This window comes from Lycorma delicatula, chromosome 2, assembly GCF_047948215.1.
Source record: "Lycorma delicatula isolate Av1 chromosome 2, ASM4794821v1, whole genome shotgun sequence".
Classification (NCBI taxonomy): Eukaryota; Metazoa; Arthropoda; class Insecta; order Hemiptera; family Fulgoridae; genus Lycorma; species Lycorma delicatula.
This window is the reverse complement of record NC_134456.1, coordinates 8,287,239-8,313,184: the sequence shown is the minus strand read 5'-3', so window position 1 is coordinate 8,313,184 and position 25,946 is coordinate 8,287,239. Positions and strand designations below refer to the sequence as shown.

The following is a 25,946-nucleotide window of genomic DNA, read 5'->3' as shown; positions in this document are numbered from 1 at the left end:
CCTCGATAATTTTACATAAAATAAGTATTTGAAGTATGTTTTTATAAAAAAAAATATATTTATTTATATGTAAAATTTGGTTCGAAGTATGTTTATACTGTGTATAAACAGAAGTTTATATTTTTAATTAATATCGAACTATAGAGTAATTAAAAATTATTACTGGTTGTTTAGTTTATTAACGTAAGTGCTATTTGAATCCTTATGTTTAACTACTTTCTTTTTCTATGTTGATTACTTTTATATTAAAAAAAAATTATTATTAAATGCAAGCTCATTTTTTAAAATGAATTTATAAATAGCAATTGCTTCTATGAATTTTATGAAAATTTCAGTAAATTGCTAATTTTTATATTAAATTCCTTTAACATTTTTATACACGCATATTGTTCTTCAACATTGTAACGAGATGTCATATGTTTTGTGTAAAAGTATAAAACTGCATAGGTTGGCATCAGTAATTGTACGCCTACTGTTTGTGTGAAAAGATTGTGAAAAAGAGGTATGTATTCTAATTTCAGTATTTATTTATTAGGGTTCTTATTTGTTTGCCTGACGAAGTAAGTAATTTTATACCATTCTAATATAAATTAATAGAATTTAAGTTTGATTTTTTTTGTCTTGATTAATCGGTAGGGTGGGCTTTAACATTTGATGTAAATTCGAGTTATGTAAAGTCATTTATTTAAACAACGTTGTTAAAAAATTTCATCATATATTGTGAGCACATTACTATTGTTAGTCGTTGGTAAATAAAAATTTTCTTCCTGTTGCATTGGAAATTTTAATACTTAGCATTTATTTTCCGATACTATTAAAAAAGAACAGTTTATGGTTGTGTAATAAGAACCCACCAAATGATTTCGAAGGCGAGAATTCTAAGGTTGAAATACTAGTAAAAACAGTTACTTTTATACGGATTTGAATACTGAATTTTGAATACCAGTGTTTTGTGTTTGGGTTTGAATTAACTACACATTTCAGGAATGGTCGACCTTTTTCTTTCTTTCTTTTTGCTGTTTAGCCTACCGTAACTACCGTTTAGATAATTCTTCAGAGGATGAATGAGGATGATATGTATGAGTGTAAATGAAGTGTAGTCTTGTACATTCTCAGTTCGACCATTCCTGAGATGTGTGGTTAATTGAAACACAACCACCAAAGAACACCGGTATCCACAAAATAGTATTCAAATCCGTGTAAAAATAACTGGCTTTACTAGGACTTGAACGCTGGAACTCTCGGCTTCCAAATTAGCTGATTTGAGAAGGCGCGTTCACCACTAGACCAACCCGGTGGGTTAACAGAATGGTCGATCTGAGAATGTACAAGATTACACTTCATTTATATTCATACGTACCAGTGTCATTCATTCTCTGAAGTAATATGCAACTGTGGTTTTGGAGGCTAAAACAGAAAAAGAAGAGTTTTGAAGCTTTTAATTATGTTATCAATCGTTTTTATTAGTGTCAGGTAATATTCACTAATAAAACAGACAATGCAACAAAAACAACTTCACAACTAAATGTTTGTCCTAATTCAAGCTCTCAGAAGTTGATAATTCGCATTGAATTTTCTTATCCGTGAGTGTCTTCATTCCTTTAAGCAGTTGTTAGGCCTTTTGTAAATATGCAACCTGTATTTCAGATGGAATGTAGCTTCCTTCTTTTGCCACTTTCCTCACTGTATCTAGTTTCAATATATTTTGATTATTAGTTTAATGGCACTCTGATTATCTATTAAGAGAGTCAGCTTTTAATTGACATCAACTGCACAAACTCCCTTTAAATAGATGTCAAGCCAAATTGATTTTCATTTGGTTGCCTCTGTTGCAACAACATACTCTGCTTCCATAGAGGAGAGTGATGCACATTTCTGCAACTGGCTTTTTTTTACACAACTGGTCTACCATAATAAGGAGAGTTCCACTAGTCTTTCTTCAAGTAATCTTGTCACTGATACAATTGGCATCACTGTATGCCTCAATTTGTCTACTGGTTGTTTTACTATCTAATTCATCTTCAGGAATAGATTAAAAATATCTGAAAATTCATTTTACCAAATTAAAATGGGCCCTTATTGGTTAACTCTGTGCTTGAAATGCAGTATTCAAGGCAAAACTTAAGTCTGGTATTGTGTCAAGTAAAATAATTTAAGCTTCCAACCGCTTTCCTGTAATGTTCATCATTGGAGATTAGAGAATAGTTTCCAGATTTCAAACCAAATTCAAACAGTAAAATTAATGTTTACAGTTGCTAAACCCATATTTTTGTAAAATTATTTTTGCACAATCTTACTGGTCCATCTCTATAAAAATTTGTCTGTTACAGTATCTTTATCCCAAGATAATTTTCCACATCAACTTTTAAATTAGGCTCATAATCTTTGAAGAAGGACCTATAATAAGATCGTCATCATCAGAAAAACCACCAGAATTTCTTTACTGCGATGCATGCAAGTATATGTCTTACTTTCTTATAGACCACACTGCTATAAGAAGTCTGTTACTGGTATTTATACTGACACTTTGAAGCTTGTTTAACGGCATACCAATTTTTTATTTATTGGCACATTTATTGTGTTTAATCTCATATCTTTTAGGTTATCGCATGAACATATTCTTGTTTAGTTGTCATTGGAGAAACGAAATCTTCACATGATGAGTAGGCTAAAAGTGTCCTGACTGTCTCTAAGCAGTAAAAAGGGCTGAAAGTGTCAAAATAATTAATCCTTGGATGTTGACTATAGCCCTTAGCAACTAGTCTTGCTTTATTTTTAATGGTATCATTTGAATCAGTATTAAAGCATACTCCCATTATCCATCATCCCATCCATTTATCAATCATCCAACACTCAAATCTGGAGGCTGCTTCTCTAGTTGCCATGAGAATGAAGAGAATTTATTTTTTCATCTATTGCTTTCTTCCATTCAGAAGCTCTGTCTCTCTACAGAGCCTCTTGATATTTTAAAGTTGTTAGATGGAGAAGAAAAAATATTCCTTCTCTTGATACCTTTTTTCTTTTTCTGTTTAGCCTTTGGAACCATCTTCAGTATTACTTCAGAGGATGAATGAGGATGATATGTATGATTGTAAATGAAGTGTAATCTTGTACAGTCTCAGGTCGATCATTTCTGAGAGTGTGGTTAATTGAAACCCAACCACCAAAAAACGCTAGTATCCACTATTTAGTATTCAAATCCGTGTAAAACTGCCTTTACTTGGATTTGAACCTTAGAACTCTCGACTTCAAAATCAGCTGATTTGCGAAGACGCGTTCACCACTAGACAATCCAGTGGGTTTTCTCTTTATACCTGGAAGATTTTTTTTATTTTTCCCTGGTTAATTAAATTGTATCAGTCCTCATTTTATCTATTGCTTGTGCAAGAGGAATTGACTCATCTTCTAATTCCGATTTTAATATGCAACAGGTAATTTGATGTTAGAAATGTTTATGAATTGAATATATCAGTTGTTACTAAACCGAGTGCTACAATCTCCTAAGGGGTGCTAGGAAACTTAAGTGGTTGGTGACCTTAGCTTTTTCACCAAGGTCTTTACTCCGTATATTAGAAAAAAATGAATTCTAGATTCTTGTAATGTTTCCAGTCTGAACTTAAGATACCTGCAGACACTTTTTATTTGTCTGAAAAATAAACTATAATCACAGTCTCCCCTGTATATAATCATCTTTAATGATTTTGCGTTAAATTTTCCTCTTTTCTGGTCCGGGAACCAAGCAAAACATTCAGTTCCAAAGATTTTCAGATGATTGATATTTATTTCCCTCTTCAGAAACAACTCAACAGCAGGCTTTCCTTTCAAAGATTTTATTAACAACTTTAAAAAAATTCTTGCTCTAAACATGGCTGCACAATAGTATGCCTATATGTTTTTCAGTTTTGTTTTCTTTTGACATCATTGAATTAAAATAGTCCGTAAATCGCAAACTAGAAATAGAAAAAACAAAATACATCGCTTTGATAACCTTTAACAAGTATTTCCAGCAATATAAGGGAATAATACCCTTATGTCTATTTTCCATCAAAATTTTAATTAACCGAAAACTGCCCACTCTAATATAGTGTCCGGTAAAACTTGGTAAAACAAATTGAGATCAGTTACCAAAAAACTACTTGTATTGACACATAACAAAGAAATAAAAAAGACAAAAGACGAACAAAAACATTTTCACAGTTAACTAAATACATATGTCTTCTTAATAACATTGCAAACTACTGATTCTATTAAATAGCATCTCACAAAATTAGAATTATAAATAATGTATAAAACAGATATATAAAACATATGATCATTTAACATAAATATTAATACTCTTTGACAATTAGTTCTTCTTCTTGTTTATTAGATTTTAAGGTACTTACATATTTATGCCACCGCAGCTACAGCTTTATTTAAAAACAAAGTAGTCAATCGGATTTCGGTGGAAAATGGGCCCATATAGAGTTTAACATAGATTCAAAACAGTCTCTTTATTAATTTTAATAAATGATTATTTATATTTATTTATTTTATAAATATATTTAACCAAAACTTAACCTACGCTTGCTAACCTTTACTAATTAACAGGAGTGTTTTGATTATTTAAATAATAAATAATTGCAATAATTACTGAATTTATTAAATAAATACTCAAAAAATTACAGTGTTAATTAGTCAAGGTTAGTTAATTAGCGAGCGTAAGTTGAGTTTGGTTAAATTATATTTATAAAATAAATAAATATAAATAACCATTTATTAAAATTAATAAAGAGACTGTTGATTTTCCACTGAAATCCGATTGACTACTTTGTTTTTAAATAAAGCTGTAGTTGCGGTGGCGTTAATACGTAAGTACAGATTTTAATATGCAACAGGTAATTTGACGTTAGAAATGTTTATGAATTGAATATATTAGTTGTTACTAAACTGACTGCTACAATCTCCAAAGGGGTGCTAGGAAACTTAAGTGGTTGGTGACCTGGTTTTAATTAAAAGTTTAAGTATTTATATATTAAATTAAAAATTTACAATTTAATCTGCATGTGTTATAATTTTAAATGTATGACGTGATTTAGAACAAACCTGTGAATAAACAAAGATGCACTCCAGTAAAAATCTGTTTCATAAATATATGTTCCGTGAATCTTGTGCTTATTGACCTTTATATATCTAAACAAGTTTGTATTGCATGTTTTTTTAATAATGCTTAATCTGATAAATATGAAGTTAATATGTTTTCCTATTTTTGGTAAACTTTATTATTGTGGGCATATTGAAAAAAAAAAATATCCTAAAATGGGGAATACCAATTAGAAAAAGTTTGGAAATCACTTGAATTAGGTTATAAATATGTAAACTTCATCTGACATTGGTGAACAGGCAGTCAGCTTACAATGGAATTTACCGATACCCTTTTGCATGTTTGTTGCAGTGGGGTTCCTCCTTTAAATCCAAAATGTTGTTTAATTCTTATAAACATTGTTTATTTTTCTTTAAATCAAACCATTCAGAAGCTAATAATTAACTAATGTAACTGTAAATTTAAGTCTAGAAATAGGATTTCTCTCTTTTTCTGTTTAGCCTCTGGAACCACCATAAGGTAGTACTTCAGGAGATGAATGAGGATGATGTGTATGAATGTAAATGAAGTGTAGTCTGGTACAGTTGCAGGTCGACCATGCCTGAGATGTGTGGTTAATTGAAACCCAACCACTAAAGAACACCGGTATCTGCAATCTGGTATTCAAATTTGCCTTTACTAGGATTTCAACCTTAGAATTCTTGATTTTGAAATCAGCTGATTTGCGATGACAATCACTAGACCAACCCGGTGGGATTGGATATTTAATAACATTCTCGTGTAAAAGTTAACTTCTTTCAGAATTTAATCCTTTTATGATCATTCATGTATTGATGTAACATTTGATCATAACAGTCCACCCCTCCCATGTAGACATTATAATTGCATAGTTTATTATAATAATAAAATAATTGCATTATTTTAGGTTTACTAGTAACGTATAATTTATTTTCTCTTTTTTTATTTTGTTCTTCCCCAGCCTTAGTATCAGTTGACAACAATAATACTCGGCTCTTTTGTGTTTTCGTTTGTATTTTCTCTGACCAAGTAAATTACTTTCAAATCTGGAGGGATATCATTTCTGTTTTGTCTAATTTTATCTGTCAAAGATGTAAATTTCATGTACAAAGCTTCGGCTAGTCCGATTGAAGTTAAAAAAAAAAATTATCTACAAATATGTGGTACCCTTTATTTAGATAACAAACTATTTCTAAAATTTTCTCATGACTATATTAAAGCAAAGTCCATTTTCTTTCACTTTCTGTGCATCAGAGTACTTGGAAGCTTTGTAAATAAAAAAAATTGAGACAGTAGTGTGAAACTGCATTGCAAAACACCCACAACTTCACATCAAATCTATGGTATTTTTTAGGGAAATATTGCATGAGACAGTTGTGCATTTAGTTGGTATTATACTTTCATCAATAGAAAAGAATTTTCCAGGTGTTTCGATATTCTGTTCATATGATCTACGACAGGTTGAATCCTAGCACAGGGGTCATAGTTTGGTTCCTTTGGCTTTGGAAGGTTGGTGGTATCATCTGAATGAAAATATTGTAATATGTCTTGAAAACAAATTCTGCTGAACATTTTACTGTACCATACACAATACTGACCGTCAGTTGTCCACCAATAACTAGTTATAGTTGGCTTTTTATTCAGATACATGTTCATCAGCACACAAATAAAGATCTGATTCTCGGCAACTGTGAAATGTTTCCACATTTGCCGGCTGTCGTTCAGCCCTCTGATTTTGCATTGAAAGCTGACACTACTGGTTCACCATATTGGTTTGTACTTCACAAACATTTCAAGTAATAAAGTAGTTAAAAAAACTTAAAGTAATCTAAGACAGGGTAGTTGTTAGGTGGACAGTGGTTCACACCAGGTAATTCATTGAATGAAAATGTGTGTAAATGGCCAGGTCATTACTTTCATCCACTTCAGCCCAGCCATCCTCGTTTGCCCCACTTGAGGAATCTGTACTAATAGTAGGCATAGACCCTTGAAGAAGTCTACCCCTCTGATTATTTGTATCAGAAATTTCATTATGACAATAAATCAAAACTTACGTTTTGTTGCAAAAGCCTAGGAAAAAGTGTAGCCTGTTTATCTGGATCACAATCTGTATCATCAATAAAAGATGAGTTTTTAATCTCACTTTCTGAATCAAGTTGAGAAAAGTCTTCACTAGAAATATTGTCTTTCCCAAACATTCTCGTAATTGTGTTTTCATCAAGAGGAGAACTTGCTTACTTCATTTTTTTATAAACTACAAAAGTAAAAGACCTATAAACTATTTGTACAAAAAAACTTAAGACACATAAGCAATAGTGCAAAACACGAGTAAAGTTGGTTATAAACATAGAACAGCTGATAGTGTTACAAAGAAAAACAGTTGAATAGACAAGGCCAACATAATTATGTACTCACAGCCAACTAAATTCTGATTAAATTGATGCATCAAATATGTAATATTCTAACATAAATGGAAAGATCGTGTTTTCCGAAAAACTTCAGAAAAAAACAGTATGGTTTCGATTTGTTACAAAGAAAATCAATTTGATCATCCGAAGAGAACTTATCTAATATATACAGTTCTGTTAATGTAAATAAAGAATTTAATTTATGTTTTCATTTCTTTTATAAATTTTTACTTGTCAAAAATGTGTTTTGTAGCAATGCGATTTTAAGTTACTCGCTGTATTATTCATTTTATTTTGATTGTAAATAGTTGAAATTGATCATTCTGTAAATATTTTATTGTATTCTGTTGTAAGGTCTTTGTCTTAATTTGTATGATTAAATCTCTGGTAACATTATACTGCATCTAAATTACTTTTTCACAAATTTGCATTTTTACGAGGGTTATTTTTTTTTCAAGGTCTGATCGGACACGAAATTAAAACCACAGTGAAAATAAAAAAAATATATTTGTAACAAGTACTTGCATAGTTACGCTATTTCTCTACATAGTTGCCACTCCGATTTAGACATTTGTCGTCAACTTTCCAATACCCTCGTCATAGAACCGAGCCGCCTGTGTTTTCAGCCATGTTTCTACGCTGATCTGCAGTTCGATGTCTGTTCCAAAATGTCCTAGCCAGTGTTTCATGTGAGCAAAGAGGTGAAAATCGGATGGAGCCAAGTCCGGGCTGTATGGTGGGTGATCAAACACTTCCCAACGAAAATGCTGCAGGAGCTTCTTTGTTACAGCTGCAGTGTGTGGCCGAGCATTGTCATGGAGAAAGACAATGCCTGATGCCTGATGAGAGTCACGCAGTATGAGGCTGCAGTGATGATCAGCCACGTTCCATGAATTCCACCAAGAGAGCTCCATTACGATCCCAGAACACAGTAGCCATACACTTTTTGTTGGAGAAGGTTCGCTTGAAATTCTTTGGTTTACTGGGAGAATGAGAATGCATCCGCTGTTTGAATTGTTCTTTTGTTTCTAAATGGATCCATGTCTCATCCCCTGTGACAGTTTTGTTCAAAAAATCTTCTTCATTGTGGTAGCGCTGGAGAAACGTTAGAGAGGCGTCCATTCTCATTGTTTTGTGATGGTCGGACAGCATCTTGGGAACCCATCTGGCACACAGTTTGCGGTATTGAAATCTCTCACTCACAATGGTGTAGAAAGCTGACCTTGAAATTTCAGAAAACGAATCGCTCCATTCAGAAATTGTGAATCAACGATTTTCTCGAATTGCCTCATCCACTCGCTCAACGGGATCATCGGTTGACACTCGCTTCCTGCCCTGACCGCCTGCATCATGAACATCTGTACGTCCTGCTTTAAAGTTCCTGCACCATTGTCACACTTTGCTGTCACTCATTGAGGTTTCACCATACACATATTCGTCGATAAATTTCAGCTGCATTACACCCCTCAGCCTGAAGAAATCGCATTACCACACGCATTTCACACTTGGCGGGAGATGCTATTGTTGTAGATATGTTTATGTGCTAGCTGCGTGTTCAGATTTAAACGAAGTGATGCGGCGTGACTGAAGGCCATACTAGAGTATGGCTCAAACTACTTTTTGTCTAGATGTGCATATCTGTTATATTTTTCATGAATATTACATTTAAATATCACTAAAATTACTTGTTAATAAAGATATTATCTTATTCCCATGATGTCTGTTTTATGTGTATGCCTATCGCTTAATAGAGTACAACAAGAAATAACCACCAGCAGGCAGTGAATGTAAATTACACAGAATTTTAATAATTAAAAAATACGAGGGTTATTGGATTAAATGCAGATGTAGTAGAAATTAATGAGGTTCAGTGGGAAGAGGAAAACGACTTTAACCAGATGATGTTAAAATAATTAACTCAGCCTCAAATAAGGGGCAGGCAGGCAGGTGTGTTTGTTTTGTAATGAACAAGAGGTTAGGGAAGAGAGTAGACTATTTCAAAAAGCATAACGATAGAATCACTGTAATCAGGATAAAATCAAAACCCAAGCCGATAATGATTGTTAATAACTATGTGCTTGCAAGTACCCATTATGATGATGAGGTAGAGTGTGTATACAAAGAAATTGACAAAGCATTTAAACACGTAAAAGGTGATGAAAATTTAATAATTGTTGGAGATTGGAATGCAAGAATCTGCAAATGCAAGGAAGGAAATATTGTGGGTGAATATGAGCTGGGCAAAAGAAATTAAAGAGTTTTTGACAAACTGGTTTGTCAAACTCTGATCTGTATTCAGGGTTTTCATCAGAATCTGTGCCAAAATCAGCATTAGCAGTAGAACCATTTAAAAATACATCATCATTCAATATAAACCACAATGATTCGATGCTGATCATGAATATTTTGTGAAAAATGCTAATGCTGATGAAGCAGTATTGAATGTAGTACAAGTATCTCCCACCTCAAGCACCAGAAGGTTGTATGTAACATCGCTTTCATGTTCCCAACCAAGCATGTGACATGAGCAGTCAAGGAATAGCACCAATTATACCCTTAAAATACAATATATATATACAAGAGTTATTACCACTTGATTTTGATAAAATGAATGAAATTTTGTCAACGGTTGATTAGAAAATGTGAACATCATCTTGATTTCCTAAGTAATCTTCTAATTACTGATGAATCCTGTTTTACAAGAAATGTCTGTAAATTTGAAACACACACTTCAACAAAAAAAAATTCCTTTCAGTCTGCTACAAGTCATTTCCAATGCGCTTTTTTTTATCACCAAACTTCAATGGAGATTGGTTGAAACAGAACAATAAAATGGTCACTTGTTCTGATCTCTTGTTACTGGACGTTTTCCTTTGGGGTTGGATGAAGTCATTAGTCTATACTGCTTGTATTGGCATACAAGAATTGAGACATCGTATGATAGCAACTGCAGCTACTACTATTAGGAATAATAATGATGCTATTAGACATTCCTAGCTAGCATGGATTCGCTGAGCTGAAATATGGATTGAACAGAATGTTGGCCACATTGGGCAACTGCTTTGAAGAAATGTTTGAAGATTTATCCAGTACAGTTTTGATATTTAATAATTTTTTTAGAAGAAGTTAAAAAGTATGTAATCTTTTAAATTTAATTTATTACTTTTCCATCTAGTGCTGTAGCGGTAGGAGGGAAAGTATTGTAATTGGTCCAATTTGGGCATATGTGGTTTTCACCGGATAGAAACTTTCCATATTTTCTATCATTCCTAAGCGCATGTGTGTGTTCGGTGTGTCACTCCTCATATCTCCAGAATTACTGGACCAAATTTGATTGTACTTGGTCAGATTACTTCTGTGCATGGGGCATTGATGCCATTAAATTTTCAACTTCATTATCTTGAGATTTTACCTAATTAAGGTCTTATTTTTCTTAGGTGCATTTGTTAACAATTAAAAAATAATATTTGCTAAAACCATTTTTTTCAAAATTTCACCCCTATCCCAAAAAATGCTCTAAATTAGTGTCTTAAGTGGGTACACTAGATCCATAGTACCTCCTGTCACCACAAGGAGCGTTAGTGTAGCACTGATATACAGCTAGCTATATTCGTATACTCTGTAGTTAGAATTATTAAAGTAAATAAACAAAAAAATATTATATTTAAATAAAATTAAAAATATTTTAAATTAAGTTTGTGTGTGTGTATGAATCGTGCATCATAAAAAAGGCATGTGATTTGAAACTCCTACAACTGTGTGTTAGCTTTTTTTATTCATTTTTTTCCTATTGATATGCTTTTTATTTGTTTTCATTTACATTTTGTTGTTCAAACATTGATGAAAATTGTTCTGTTTAAAATCTTATCAATTTTCTGATCCAGTTTGGGCATCTTGTTTTTTTAAAGTTCCAAAATTAATTGTGTTTAATTTTAATAGATGTTATTTATATTAATTTTCTTTCTTAGAAGTAAATTCTCTACAAAGTTAATTAAAATTTTTTATTTGTTTATTTGTAAATTATAAAAATTGTATTCCAAACTAAAAAAGTTTTTAGAGTCATCTGAGAGACTGCTGTGCAATTTGGAATCATATTTATTTACCTCAGTGAGGTTCATTAGTATAACCACCGTTCTTAAGTTTTACCAGTTCTTGTAATTTTCTACTTATTATTGACAATTGATCCATCTTAAAAATGAAATTCAAGCTTTATAATTAATGGAACAAAATGTACAAATTTCAACGGTAACGATTTTAATTACAGCGCTTGTCACGCTAAATCACAATGTTTACTTAATGTTAAAACAAAATGTAAATATAACAGCATTCATTGTTTCATAGGTATATAAAAAGCTCCATTCATCATCTCATCACTGCTGCTAACATGAAATTTCTGGAAAGCTAAGATTCATACAGCTAACTGAGACTGTGATTAAACATTCGAATATAAAAAGAATTCTGTTGTGAGCTCCATGAGCTTCACTAGGCATTCTTGTAAGGATATGCATATGAGCCATATGTAGTTCACTTGGCCTCTGATTCAAAGAATTTGTGTGCTTAAGGGCCATGTCACATGGGCTCATAGACAAAATATAATGTGAGCCCACACATTGTAGTCTGTATTTTAATGTTCGCCTGCTCTTTTCTTCTTGTCCTTTTCAGTAAGAAAGCTTGCATCAATATCAAATATAACTTCATTCAGATCACCATAAAACATTAAACCCAGAATATTCATCAAGGAATTGCAAGAGACATGTCATTAAATCTTTTTTATATAGTTTTTTTTATTTTATTAAGATTATTATTTTTTTTTTTTTTACAGATAATGAACGGGCCTGCAAATAATTATTTTAACAATGAAGCTCTGCCTCTTAGTAAAAATATTAAATTAGACAATGAACCAGATAATATAGGAGACATGATATGCATTTTTTTACCACATCACAGGACAGGGACCAATACATCATTTGAGCATGTAAGTTTTTAATTTTTTTTTGTATATTTAAAATTTTTTTTATATTTGGCTGTCCGAGGATCATGAAGCAATATGTTGCATTCATTTCTCATATTTCTGTGTTTTCTTTCCTGATTTTCCATCAATTTTTCAGTCTTTTACTTTGTTTTTGCCTTCTCTCTTCTGACCAAATGTTGTTTCTTTCTCCTTCTCTTTGAAATCTATGAAATCTTTTGGTGGTTTTCTGAACGTTCTATATTCCTTGATCTCCTTCAGATATCTTCATTTCATTTAGAAATACAGAAATGCATTTAATATTACTATAAATTGAATATTATTATAAACGATCAATATAGATAACTTAAATAACTAATGTATTCACCAAAGGATAACTTGCTCTCAGAATATATACCTAAGTCTCTAATAGTAGATACTTTTTGTATTTTAGTATTATTCAGTAAATAATTATGTCAACATTTGCAAACCTTCTAAATTGAATATGAAAACAATCTTTTTAAGTTACAAGAAATACCATTAAAGTTGCATCATTTTTGCACAGAGGTAGAGTTAATTTGAAGTAATTGAGTGTAAACTAGATTTGTAATAGATTTAAACAATTTCATATCATTTGCAAATAAAACAAAAATGTGAATACCATACAATTAATTTATAAATACTAGAAAAATTGGAGATACCAAATGTTGTTATGTTGTCATACTTCAGACCTAACGTAAAATGCTTAGAGATAAAATTATCAACAGGGAATTAACACAGGAAATTCAGCTTGGTATGAAGTGCATGCATTCAAGACAACAATTTATTATTAAATCCACACACAGCAAGCTTTCTAATAAGTAATTTTATATTAACTATATCAAATGTACAATAAAAATCTTTATAAATTGCTTCAAGATAATAACCATCATTTAGTGCATCAGCAGTATCTTCCATACATGCACATAAGTTCATTCATGTAATTTACTTTCCAAAAAACAATGTTGTTCAGAACTATAAATTACTGTATGTAAGGTCTAATTTTCATGCAAACTAACTTATCTAAGAGTTTGGCAAAAGATTGCATTTGCTGGTAGGATGATAATTATTGATATCTCAATGTCACAACTAGGAAAAACACCAGTATTTAAATAACGATTAAAGAGCTTAGTTAAAAACTGTATGAAAAAACCAGAGCATTTCTTAAATAAAAGAGGATGTATATTTTCTGGGCCCGTCAAAGAATTATTATCACATTGACAGTTGACCTCTTCACCATCATTCTTAGTTAAAATAATTTAACTGAAGCGATCATTACAGTTGAATGTAATTTCAGTCTAGGAAAAATCATTATTAGTGTAGACAGTCCCAAATGTTTGTGCAAAATGTTCTACAATGTCATCGCTCTCATTGACATACTGTTTTCAGACCGAATATGATATTGATAAGATAAGTAGATCTATATTGTTTTTTAGCTTATAGAGCTTTTCCTTAGTAATTGTGATAATAAGTTCACTAGAGAAACGCTTCAGAAAATTAATTTTTTTCATAAGTACTTTTTGATACATATGTATCAACAGTATTAATATGTAGTTTCAATTCCTCTGCAAAAATGTCTATATCATGATCAATATTAAATCCCAGTCAGCATGGCATTTTTTCATATGCTACAAAATTCAATTTCCATGTTCCACGCAGAAGCTTTTCAAGCTTATAAAAAATGTTGTAAAAGTGAATGGTGATTTGTAAAAAATGAATAATAAATATTATTTAGAATCAAACTCTTATTTAGTAAATGTTGAATCTTACAAAATTAATATTTTTATAATGTAGTATGTATTTATTATATATAAGATTAAGATTCAAAATAGGTAATGTTATTTCTAAAGGTAAATGAGATTTATCACGATAAAAAATGTCACCATAATTAATATTAACACTAATGTCAATAAGATTAGTAAAACCTAAATCAAGAGAATTTCTGCAAAAGTTTAACAGCTTATTTGATTGTAAAATATTGCAATTTGTGAAATATTATGACGTGAATAGGAGTATTTTTAAATTTGGATAACGTTTAGCAAAAGAAATATTTTCTAGGTTTTCCCATACAAAACCTGGCACATTAAAGCACTTAGTAGTATTGAACTATGGCTGCACTGTTAATGTATGTGGTAAGTAAATTAGAAATAACGATTTTCTCTTTGTAATAAAAATTATACAGCGTATTTATTTTGTAGCATTCATTTTCTGTTTTGTGTTACAGCAAAAAGATTTAGTGCAACTGAAAGAGGAACCGCTTGATATTAATGGTGATGTACCAAAAGATCCTTTAGCAATTGAAGAGACCGACTTTTTTAAATCAGAAGATTTAAAAGTTGAAAATGAAGAGGTAAGGATGTGGAAACAATTACAGTGGAAACCAATTATCCAGATGGACCTTTGCAAGGCTAAATCTGGATAATTTAAAAAGGTTTTATCATATATTTTGGACTAATCATTCTAATGTTTAATGGTTAACACACAAAATAAAAACAACAAACTAAAGAGAAAAAAATATGTATTTCAATCAAATTAAAAAGTAATTTGGAACATGCATACAATACAGAATCAAACTAGAAATTTGCTTTTATAATTGGTTTAATTCAGACGTGTGTTTTTGTTAAATTAATTGCCAAAAAGTCAGTTAAAAAACTCAGTAAAATAAAGATTGCTAAAAAGTTCCTGTTGAATTAAAGATTTATTTGGAAAGTATTTCAATTTTTTCTAATAATGTATTGTTTTTTTTTTTTAATTCCTTTGCATTTAAGTAATCCAGATAGTAGTAGGAAATCTGGAAAATTTGCATTATTGTGCATGTTAATATGTAAATTTTGTATTACAAACAGTTCATTTCTTAACTCATACAGAGTGCATGATGAAGTTCTCATGCAATTTTCATAACCTATTCTACTCATGAAAATAATTGAAAAAAAATCATATAAACATATGTCCTAAAATGCTTCATTTGCGAAATACGGCTAGTGAAATATTTCACTCAGATTTCAGCTACCATGGTGAAATGAGGTCATACTGAAATTTTAGAACATTAATTAAGGGATAGAATTAGTGATTTCTTTTGAAATCATCTGAAAAATCAAATAAAATCGGTTCTAGAATTGTATCTTCAGTAGCTTTTGAGAAATCTACAGTGAAAATCAATAAATTCTGGTAAAAAAAAACTTTTTTTTTATGTTTGACATACAATAACTTTGTTAAATAGTTAGTTAACACAAAAAACTTTGAAACAAAACTTGTAGAGAATTTAATTCTAAAAAACATGATGTAAGATAACTTATATATGCTTCCCACAGGCAGGAAATGTCAGGAAATATAAAATTAGTCAGGAATACTCAAGAATTTTTAGAAAAATATCAGGAAAAAATTTCAGAGAATTGGATTTTTGTTACCAAATTAAGATTGTGTTAATTATCTATTGATAATTAACACAATCTTAATTTTATTTAAATTTTAATTTAATTTTTAGTTATGTCAAAATATATTTGATATACTTTCCTGGCATTGGGAAGTGGTGATCCCATCGCCCAGCACATTGCAACTACATGCTTCAAGCAACCATTAACATGTTCTGTTCTCTTACTTTCATACCCCAATTATCCTTTATATTAAAGGTGGAATATTCCAAATTGCAGTTAATTTTTTCACCAGTGAAATTTTAACAAAAAGTTATTGAAAAATTTATATGTTGTTTTCTTGAATTTCTCCCAAACCACCCTGAAATTTGTTTGTGTTTTGGTTATTAATTGCTTATAAATTTTATCTTAAAAGACTATTTAATCAACAGTGGTTAGATATAAACTTACACCTAGAATTCAGTCGGTTGAGAAGAGGTAGACATATGTATCATGCTTTCTGCAATGTGTGTAAAAAACATCTTCGGACTGGGCAATATGGGCCAAAAGGCATTGTCTTCGCACAATAAAGAAAAGCAGCATAATGAAATAATTAAGATAAGGAATTCCAGCCTTCACTGAAAACATTTTTATCTCCCAGTGGTACTTCAACCCGGTGGACTAAAACTTTGATCAACTGTTGTGAGAACAGTGGTCGTGATACATCTGTGTGTCCTGTGTCTGGATCTTCTGATCAGAGTTACAGCATTTCAGCAGCAAATTATATATTTGAATCTTAGATTTCATATACACAAAATGACAACAAAGTTACTTTTTTTTCTTAAAAAGACTATGTTTCTAAGGCCTAGATTATGTGGGTTCTCAATGTTGTACAAAATAAGTTATCCTTAAATTCGTGTGAAAGATATTTGTATTTCCTGATATTTGTACAGCATCAAAATTTTAGCTTGGAGCTACTAAATACTCTTATGTCATTAATTGGCACCAAACTGTGATTGCATTCTGCAAATAGGTACACATTCGTGCATCGATCTGTCGTGTTCAGCATTCTTACTGTCGTAAACGGCATGTTTCCAAAAACATTTTTGGAAGCGATCACAGACTGGTTGTTATCTTGGTTGATAGTAAGGATTTGCCTCAGATGGGTGGTTGGGTAAGCAGACTGGATCGGATACAAAGATACAATTAGCAATTTCAGTTGAAGTGGTGATGCGATCCACCAACTTTCCAATTTTGCACACCTGATATTTGACAGTGCAAGTGAATATAATAGCAGGTGCCTTGACTTTCCAGATGGTAGAAGAACAGAAATTGGTGGAACAAAGAATGCAGAAGTGCATTAAAGGATCGTTGCAGGGCTTTATGTAATTTCAATCGTGGCCTATGATAGAAGTGCTTTGCGCCTACCACAGTGTGAAAGCTGTGCGCTATCGAATGTTGCAGTGTGCTAAATAGAAATCATGGCTAAATTATGTCAATACCATTTTTCGGACAACTCAATCATTGTTGTTTGGAGAAAAGTATAGGCCATGTGTGGGTCAGGACAGTCACCACTGTTGAACTGAAAAGCAATGGCATCCTCGTTATAGCATCAATTGATGTGGTGACATTTTTAATTACTCTTTTAGGTCAGTTTCACTTAACATCATCATACTGTCCTGAGTTTATGAGGTATAAGTTGCAGGTAAAAAGTGTGCCTTTTATTATCGGAGAATCGCATAATGAGTTAAATGTCCTTTTTCTTTTCAATACCTGAGGTATGCCTTGAATAATTTTCATGATACTTCCACTGCAAATGGTAATATCTTGTTTAGTATAACTTATCTAACCTCCTGTTTACTATTTGTCTATTTACAATAAAATATTCCCTGACCAGGTGTTTCCCACTTCTTGATCAGAAGCATTGGTGATTCCTGTACTAAAACCTGGTAAAGATAAATTTTGTTTTTCAGGTTGCCATCTTATATCCTTGACCAGTACCCTGTGCAAGTTGATGAACAATAAACCAACATCTAGTCTGGTACCTTGAGATAAACACCCTAATTGCCCTTGAACAATGTAGTTTCCGGCAAGGTAGCTATCGATCATTTAGTTGCCCAGGAATCTGTTATTCAAAACATCTTTCTACTTTGCCATCACCTGGTTGCTGTATTTTTTGATGTCCAAAAGAAGTATGACATGGCTTGGAGGAGAGGAATCCTAAATACATTGTGTGAATGAAGTATACAAGGAAATCTTGAATTTAACAGTGGTTTCATCAGTAGTCAGCCCTTTTGAGTTGAAATATGATATCCGAAAGTTTCACACTAGAAAACTGAATACTACAGGGAAGTGTCCGAAGTGTTACTTTTATTTGCCGTAGCTATAAATATTAAAACAAAAAGTATGAAAACTAGTCATGTGTTCTTTATTTGTTGATGATTTTTCAGTTTACATAGCATCTAGAACTTTTTATCTATTAGCGAGAGACTTTCTTTTCCTCTTTAGCCTCTGGGAATTACTGTACAGGTATTACTTCAGAGGATATGTATGAGGGTAAATGAAGTGGGTAGTCTCAGTTTGACCATTCCTGAGTTGTGCGGTTAATTGAAACCCAACCACCAAAGAACACTGGCATCCATGATCTAGTATTCAAATCTGTATAAAAGTAACTGCCTTTACTAGGGCTTGAATGCTGGAGCTGTCCCAAATCAGCTGAATTTGGAAGACATGATCATCACTAGACCAACACAATGGGTACTAGTGAGAGACTGCTCTTAAAATAAAATAACCCATTTAGAATCGTGGCGTAAAATGACTGGATTTGCGTTTTCTCTGGAGAAGATGAAATACATCTGCTTTTCATTTTGAGGAAAAATACTGACTCTCAACTGTTTGCATGGTGAACCAGTTGAAATATGTACAGAGGTTAGATTTTTAGGAATGTGGTTTGACCAATGACTAATGCGTGTAATATATTTAAAGGAGCTTTAAAAAAATGATAGACATGCAGAGAGAGTTTTATTTAATAGTCAATGGGGAGTTGATTGAGTATGCATGTTGCGCTTCTACTGTGTTCTAGTCCATTCCTGCTTGGAGTACGGCAGTGTTGCTTATTCATACACTTGATCCACCGCTGTTAGAATGCTAGATGTAGTTTATCATTCATTCATCTGTCTTGCTACAGGTGCATTTTATTCAAACCCTGTGGAAAATGGTGAGATGCCTTTGGAAGACAAACCAAATGATCTGCACTTACGTAGCAATGAAGTCATCTAACTTTTGATGCAGTGTTCTCTAACACACACATCTGAATCAATACGAGGAACAGTCGAGATCTACTGCTGGTTTTATTTTACTTTTGGGTTTTTAATATTTATTTACATACTATATGAATTTCCTAACAGGGAATGAAAATTACACTTTGTTGTTTGCCCTTATATCAGCTGAATTACCAACAGAATCAGACAAATTCATATTTCTATCATAACTTTCCTCTGAATCACTCTAATTTTTTGTCCTTTCATTTATATCTGGTTTGTCAAATTTTGATCCGTATTCAGAGTTTTCATCAGAATCGGTGCCAAATTAGTATTATCACTAAAATCATTTAAAAATAAATCACTTAATACGCAAGGTGATTACAAATTGCACAGCAATCTCTTGGAAGATGATTATATCGCCAAAAATATGAAAAAAGTTCATAAAAACATAGGAGGTCACAAAACTGTTCATTTGTGAGATTTGCCTCACAAACATTTTGTTGTACTTTCTGCTTGCTTTGTGAAATTAAACTGTACAAAAATTTTTGTGCTTCCTTATGGTGTTTGATGTAAGAAATTAGGTAATAGTAATACCTCTCTTTCACTTAGTTTTTAAAAAGAATGCGGTAAAACATGAAACATTTTTATGAGAAAGTACACTTGTTTTAGGTTTGGAATAAAATAACTTTGTTAATTTACCAATAAATAAAGAAAGATTTCTAGTTAACTTTGCAGAGAATTTGCGTCTGAGAAAATTTATGTAAATAATGTCTATTAAATTTAAATACAAATCTGAAAAGTTCAACTTTAATTAGAAACAAAACACACAGTCTTGATTGGGAAAGTGATTTGATGTTAAATAGAACAATTTTCAGCAATGTTTGGACAACATAATGTAAATGAAAACAAATCGAAAACTTATCAATAACAGAAAAAAGAATAAAAAATAGATTTCAAAAAATAAAAACCACATATTTTTTGGTTTTTTTTCTAAAAATTATTGAAAATGGTTACTTGCTAAATTTGCCAACGTTTCTTCAAAGCAGTTGTTTAATGTGACCGCCATTCTGTTCAACGCATAGTTCAGCTCAACAAATCCATACTAGTCGGGCATGTTTAATATCATCATCATTATTACTCCCAATAGTAGCTCCTGCTTCTATCTCTATACACAGAGCTCAAGTCGATTTGAAGTAACTGAATATCAGCTAGATTTGTAATAGGCTTAAACAATTTCATATCATCCGCAAATAATAAAAAAATTGCAAATAGCTTATAATTAAATTTGTTAAATATTTTTCTTATGTGTGTGGTGTGGTGGGCGTTCTCCCACTCCCTTGTTTATGTGTGTTGCTCGCTCAGTGTAGTTGAGTTGGATTCATGTAGTGGACATAACATCATTGGTTATAATCACAGTTTCTTTTGTGTAATGGTGTACAATAGTGTCAGTCTATACAATCAAAATGTCAATCGGTGTCAGTTTCATTCAAAATGTGTATTTTATTATACAGTCCACTTAACCGACTTATAACCAGCATCCAAGACTAAACTCATTTATAAATAGTAGGAAATTTGTTGAACCCAAATGCATGCCTTGTCTTACTCCAGATCTAACATAAATAGGCTTAGAAATAAAATTATCAATTTTAACTCAGAGAATTCTGTTTGTACAAAATGAATGTATCTAAGACAATAATTTATTATTAAATCCACACGCTGCAAGTTTTCTAATTAATTTTATATTAACTATATCAAACGCATAATGAAAATCTTTATAGATTGCATGAATATAAGATCATTTAGCGCATCAACAATATCTTCCATATGTGCACATAAATTCTATTTGCGTAGATTTACTTTGTAAAAAACCATTTCTTTTAGAACTATAAATTTCTGTACGCAAGATCTAATTTTCATACAAACTTAACTTATCTAAGAGTTTGGCAAAAACATTGCATTTGCTGATAGGACAATAATTATTGATATCTGAATGTCACCACCAATAAATAACTATTATTTGGAATCAAACTTTCTTTTAGTAAATCCTGAATCTTACAAAATTAATATTTTTATTGTCTGGCATGTATTTATCCGATGTAAGAGTAGAATTCAAAATCTTAGGTAATGTTATCTCTAAAGGAAAATGATATTTATCATGATAAAAAATTTCATCATAAGTAATATTAACACTAATGTCAGTAAGATTAAATCAAGAGAATTACCGCGACAGTTTAACAGCTTATTTGATTGTAAAAGATAACAATTTGTAGAAAAATTTGAGGTGAATAGCAGTATTTTTAAATTTGGATAACATTAAGCAAAAGAAACATTTTCTAGGTTTTCCTATACAAAACCTGACACATTAGTCACCTAATAATAGTAATAATTTAACTATGGCTGCACTGTTAATATATGTGGTAAGTGAATTGGAAATACAATTTATCTTTATAACATAAATTATCCAAAAATCATAAACATAATTACTTTGTAGCATTCATTTTTTGTTTTTGTGTTGCAGCAAAAAGATTTAGTACAACTTAAAGAGGAACCGCTTGATGTTATTAACGATGATATTCCAAAAGATCCTTTAGCAATTGAAGAGACCAATTTAGTTAAATCAGAAAATTTAAAAGTTGAAAATGACGAGGTAAGGGTTTAGATTTTTCATACAGTGGAACCCAATTATCCAGATGGACCTTTGCAAGGCAAAATCTGGATAATTTAGAAAGGTTTTATCATATATATTGGACTAATCATTCTATTTTTTAAAGGGTAACATTCTAAGTAAAAAAAAAAATAAAATATTTCAGTAAATTTAAAAAGAAACGTACATATTACAAATATACACATTACATAATTAAAAAGAACATACATACATAAATAAATGTAGAATCAAACTAGAATAGAATAGGTTTTGAAAGTTCCAGCAGAATCGTGTGTGTGCGCAATTGCATGCATGTTTCTATTATTAATTTATTTTGTGATGTGTGATTTTTATATAATGGTATTATTAAGTTTATCAGAATAAAAAAAAAAAAATTATTAACTGTATATAATTTTCACATTTTTCAAGGAATCTGAGATCTCATTGAATAATGAAGTTTCAACACCGTTTAATTTTAATATGAAAACGAATGAACTTCAAATAAATGATAAGCATTTACACACGGTGAACACAGAAGAACAGATCAGATTTGATCCAGGTCATGTAAGTGTTTAAGAAATTTTTTTTTTTAATTCTATTTAGTTCTGTTTAATTAATTCATACTTAACTAAGGTGTGTGAATAATAAATGGTCAATGTGTGAGAGCAAAAGTGTTGTTTTGAAACTTCAGTGATAACTAAAATGTGTGCATTTTTATCTTGTTCATCGAATTAACATTTTAATAAGCTTTGGGTGATTTGTTGTTAATTGCATTTGGTTATTGTATTTGAATATTTATTAAAAATTTGTTAAGCAATTTAAAACAGACCCCGATACATACTAAACATCTTCAGTTAGTGACAGAGACTTAGAGTCTCTGTCACTAACTGAAATGTTTGGATGATTTCCAATTTGTGAAACCAAGCTTCAGTCTCCATTAACACGTCCGTTCAGTGCTAATGGGGTATCAAGAGACCGATCAATGTGGCTCTTCTTTTTTTGTGAATTTAAAAAATGCTTTCAATGCTGAAAGAACCTTTCAGTATTGAAAGGTTCTTTCAGACCATTATCTATGCTAATATTGGTTTTTTTAAATTTAGTAATGATTTTTTGGCCAGAAAATGACGAAATATTTAAGACACCGTAGTGAAGTTGCCCGCCACAGAATACAGACCTAACATCATCCTTTCTTCTGTTATATAGTCTGCTATTATTTGTAAATAATATTTATTGCATTGAAATAATTTATATTCTTTATCAAAATAATAAGCCTGTTTATTAAATATAAATTATTGTTATATTTTCATTTGTTTTATTCATACTGCACAATCTACAGTAATAAAAGCATATTAGATATGAATTTTATAGACAAAACTGAGTGTAAATTGTTATACTGGGTGAGATGTAAATTAAAAACACAAATATCAGAATTGATTGTTATTAATTTTATTATAATCAAACAGTATTAATATTTTATCAAATGCAATTATAATACAGTACAGTACTGAAAAAACAGTCCAAAGGAATAACATAAACAGTAGTAAATATAATACAATACTAAAATGGAAATAATAACAATAAGAAATTTTAATTAAATGTAAACTAGCCAATTAGGCTAGTTTACATATAGTAGATTTCAAATAAGGAGATTTCAAAACAAAAAAGCTAATTGCGAAGGACACAACGAACAATAACATTGGGATTCTCTGTGGTTTTCTATCAGATTCATTCTTTTTTATTTTCTGTGGAATATGAATTTGGGTCTTGCCAATCCCTCTAAAACTGCTGTTTCTGGCTTTATTTTCTGTGGTTAATGTAAATTAATTTTTCATTAAAACGTCCCAAAATTTTAACAATGTCATTTTCTTGTTAGGCCTATATGTTTTATACAGTAGATATGCGTTATTCATAATCATATGAATAGCAACTTTTGCATACCATCACAAAGTTTTTCTTTCCAGGGACTAGTAAGCCACGAGTTGATCTGCTTGATCAATTCTCTCCATACTTTGTTATATTTTGCGATAGCCTTGGGCTTAGCTTTTTGTTTTCCAGATCTGATTTTGACTGTTGTTGTTTGTGTACTGTGTTGAAAAGAAATCATTATTATCTGGCATTGTCAAACCACTTAAATACACAGATAGCTTTTTTGGTGTAACCTTGCTCAGTTTCTCTCCTTGAAATTTTTTTATTAATATGAACTGGATTTCCTTAAGGTTTGGTTTCAGGGTCCCCGTTATTTAAAGTTTTCTTCTCAACAATTCATCAGAGGTACACTATTATAAAAATTATTCGTTTATACACTGTGCCCTACATCTAAATAATCCTGAAGCAGGTGTTTTACTCTACCTTTTCTACATGGCCCTTATCACCTGTTATCTTTGATACCTGAATTCATTAGGAAATTAAACACTTCTTCTGATTACAAGATTTTTTCTTGTGCGGTAATGGACAGGTTTCTTTTATTTATTCCTGAAGGGCCTGGGAGCTCAGAATCGTCATCATATTTCTAAAAAAAGAAGTTGAAATAATCAGGAATGTTAACAAGGAAATAATCTTATATATTTTTATAAGAAATGATTACAAAAAATGATTTTATAAAAAAAAGCATTTTATGAATTCAAAGAAAAATATGTAAAAGTGATAAATCAATTAACATAAAGGAATATTTTCAAAGAAATTGAAATCATGTGCATGCTTATGTGATATAAAAATAAGAACTATTCTCATTATGTGACAGATTTTTTTAAATTTAATTTTTTATTAGTTTCAAAACAGTGTATATGTGATTATGTGGAGTTATGTATTAAAATTGTTTAGTATTAATACTAAAATAAACATTGAAAAAATACAATCAGGAGATGAACTTACCCTTTTTGATGTTATTGCTGGGGTGATTTTCAATGAAGAGCTTATTATACTCAATATTCCTATGCTCTACTTATATTAAATTCTAATAGAAAAAATTTAAAAAAGTAAAATAAAGTAAAAACTATAACAAAAATGGTTAGAAAATTTAAAGATTTGTAAAAAACCTTATTTAAGAAAGGAATTGTAAACTAAGCCGTGAATACGCAAGTCAAACCTTCCTTGAGGTAATAATGAATTAATTGTTGCTGATAAGTATTGGTGTTTGTTCAGCCCTGTAGCTGAACCCATGATGATGTCAGTGAGAACGTCTCGCTGACGTTCCAAGGTTAAAAGGACTGATTCCAAGGAACACGGATAACATATCTGTGTTCCTTGGAATATGAATAATCTTGGATGTAGGAGACTGCGTCAAGGCGTTGAACATGCGTAACCAAGTGAAACGCCACTGACCAAAACACATACTAAACTTTTTATTAAGGGGTCCACATCTTAACTGATTATAATTGGATTGGAGTCAGCATGTCTGCACATGCATATTCAGCTGAAAGAGAATACTGAACAAATCTTGGAGATATCCTGTAATTTGAGCCTACATTTAAGAAATTACAATGACTAAATATAAACCATTAGTTTTGGATACCTTTAGACCAGAAAATGTACATGTACATATGTATGGAAAATGTACATATTTAAAAATATGTGGGTTTGTAAATCTGATCAACATGGATATAGAAGTAATAAATATATTTATGTGCTGTTATAATTTGCTAAATAGTTTTGCTAGTTTTCTTTAAATAAGGATATGATAATAATTTCAGCCAAGTGTATAAACATACTACAAGAGATGTAAAGTTCCTTATTTTAATGATGATTAATATTCAAAACCATGTTGATTATGAATATAGTATATTTAGTTGCTTATAGTTTATTAGTGGCTTTTTACAAGATATAACACTTACTGTTGTAATTGATATATTACATTAATTCATAATTATCTTTTAATTGTTAGTTATTTTTAATTTTTACAGGTTACTATTGATGAAGAAATCATCAAGGGAAGTACCAAGAAATTAAATTTTGAAATTAAATGACTTTTGACAAAAGTTACAAATATTTGTAACTTTAATATTAATATTTGTAACTTTTGTCAAAAGTCATTTAATTTCAAAAGCGGTTTAAAGAGACATCTTATTATTCATTCAAAAGAGAAAAATTATGTTTGTAACATTTGTCTGAAGTCATTTAATCTAAGTTCTGCATTAAAAGTACATTTAAATATTCATACTAAGGAGAAAAATTATGTTTGTAACTTCTGTCAAAAG

General features: G+C 30.9%; 1 protein-coding gene across 1 annotated transcript; it reads left to right on the top strand.

Annotated features, from left to right (window-relative positions):
* The first annotated feature begins 476 nt into the window (after positions 1-476).
* LOC142319829 (uncharacterized) lies at positions 477-25,715 on the top strand. Its single transcript, XM_075357502.1, has 7 exons — positions 477-502; positions 2,331-2,510; positions 12,332-12,484; positions 14,721-14,846; positions 21,628-21,756; positions 22,183-22,317; positions 25,653-25,715. The coding sequence occupies exons 2-7, from the start codon at positions 2,463-2,465 to the stop codon at positions 25,713-25,715; spliced, it is 654 nt and encodes a 217-aa protein (XP_075213617.1). The 5' UTR covers positions 477-502; positions 2,331-2,462.
* The last annotated feature ends 231 nt before the right edge of the window (positions 25,716-25,946 follow it).